Source organism: Meleagris gallopavo, unplaced genomic scaffold, assembly GCF_000146605.3.
Source record: "Meleagris gallopavo isolate NT-WF06-2002-E0010 breed Aviagen turkey brand Nicholas breeding stock unplaced genomic scaffold, Turkey_5.1 ChrUn_random_7180001949072, whole genome shotgun sequence".
Taxonomy (NCBI): Eukaryota; Metazoa; Chordata; class Aves; order Galliformes; family Phasianidae; genus Meleagris; species Meleagris gallopavo.
In genome coordinates this window covers 1-1,125 of record NW_011210613.1, presented here as the reverse complement: position 1 = coordinate 1,125, position 1,125 = coordinate 1, and the positions used below count along the sequence as shown (strand labels likewise).

Sequence of the window (1,125 nt, the reverse complement as noted above, 5' to 3'; positions counted from 1 at the left end):
GCCTTGTGTTTGTTGCATTCATCCCAGTCTGTGTGAATGAAGACTCCACAGGCAGTCAAGGTGTTGAGTGAGCACTAGTGTGCTTTTATTATTATAAGACAGGAGGGCGTGAGAGGTCCGGGTAAAGATGGAAAGGATGGATGGAAAGGTCATGGAGAGAGCGGCTCAGAGCTCTCAGTGCTGCTGTGTGGTGCCTGGGACTGGAGGCCTGATTGTAAGTCCCCCTCCAAGAGGCTCTGCTTCTCCTCGCTCATGCCGACCTGCTCCTGCATGGAGGTGCTTCTGTTGGGGCACTCGGACTGTGCTTGGGCTGGGCTGCACTGCAGAGGCACTGGGTCACAGTCCAGGCTGGTGACTGCGGTGTCTGGCAGCCTCAGGTCAGCATCTTGAGCACAGCTGGGAGAAATGAGGGCTTGAACTAGGATGAGCTCCCTGTGTCCGTCACTGTTGTTACACGGAAGGCTCTCAGTTGAACGGCAGCGATTTGTGCTTCCTAGGAGCTCTGCACTGATGGAAGCACACAGCCCATCATCGCTGCAAGGAGAAAACACAGAATGGTGTGAGTTGTGTGTGTCAAGCAAGATGCAGAGCATGTGAGCAAAGGCTGCACAGCTGTACAGCACAGCATCTAAGGGATGGCTTTGATTGAGCTGGCTGGCTTAACTGCTTGCTAAGGAACTGTGCAGCCATAAAAGATCTTCAAAAGCATCTCTGACTCTGACATTCACACCTCATCGGCCCATCTCACTGCCATGTTTAGTTTCTAGTGCCAGCAAGTCTGACCAATAGTTCAGCTTTGAGGAGAACCAGAATTGGTTTCAGGCACCTGGCTCTGAAATCTGGAAAACCCCACCATTAGTGTAACTTAGTTTCAGCAAGTTTGGCCACTAGAAATAATGGAAATAAACCCACAGAAACCCACCCAAACAATGACAACAGGTGCTGGAAAAGGAAGTCCTCTTTACCTTTCAGATGGAAAGTGGATGACGACGCTGTGGAATTTGCCCTGTACAGCTGCAGGGCCTTCTTCCACTTCTATGTCCCCGCTCTCAGGCACAATGGCAGAGCTGCTGTGGCCTCGCCTCTGTGCCTGTGCCTCCTCCAGGCTGAGCAGCTTTGTGGCAG

The 1,125-nt window shown here is 52.1% G+C and overlaps 1 protein-coding gene across 1 annotated transcript; it reads right to left on the bottom strand.

Moving 5' to 3' along the window:
• Window positions 1–63: 63 nt before the first annotated feature.
• LOC109364987 (rho GTPase-activating protein 32-like) lies at window positions 64–992 on the bottom strand (the record flags this gene model as incomplete). The annotated part of the gene is made up of 2 exons (XM_019611559.1): window positions 64–534; window positions 966–992. Coding segments are annotated over 2 exons (412 nt in total), but the record flags the coding sequence as incomplete, so codon positions are not given.
• Between the last annotated feature and the right edge of the window lie 133 nt (window positions 993–1,125).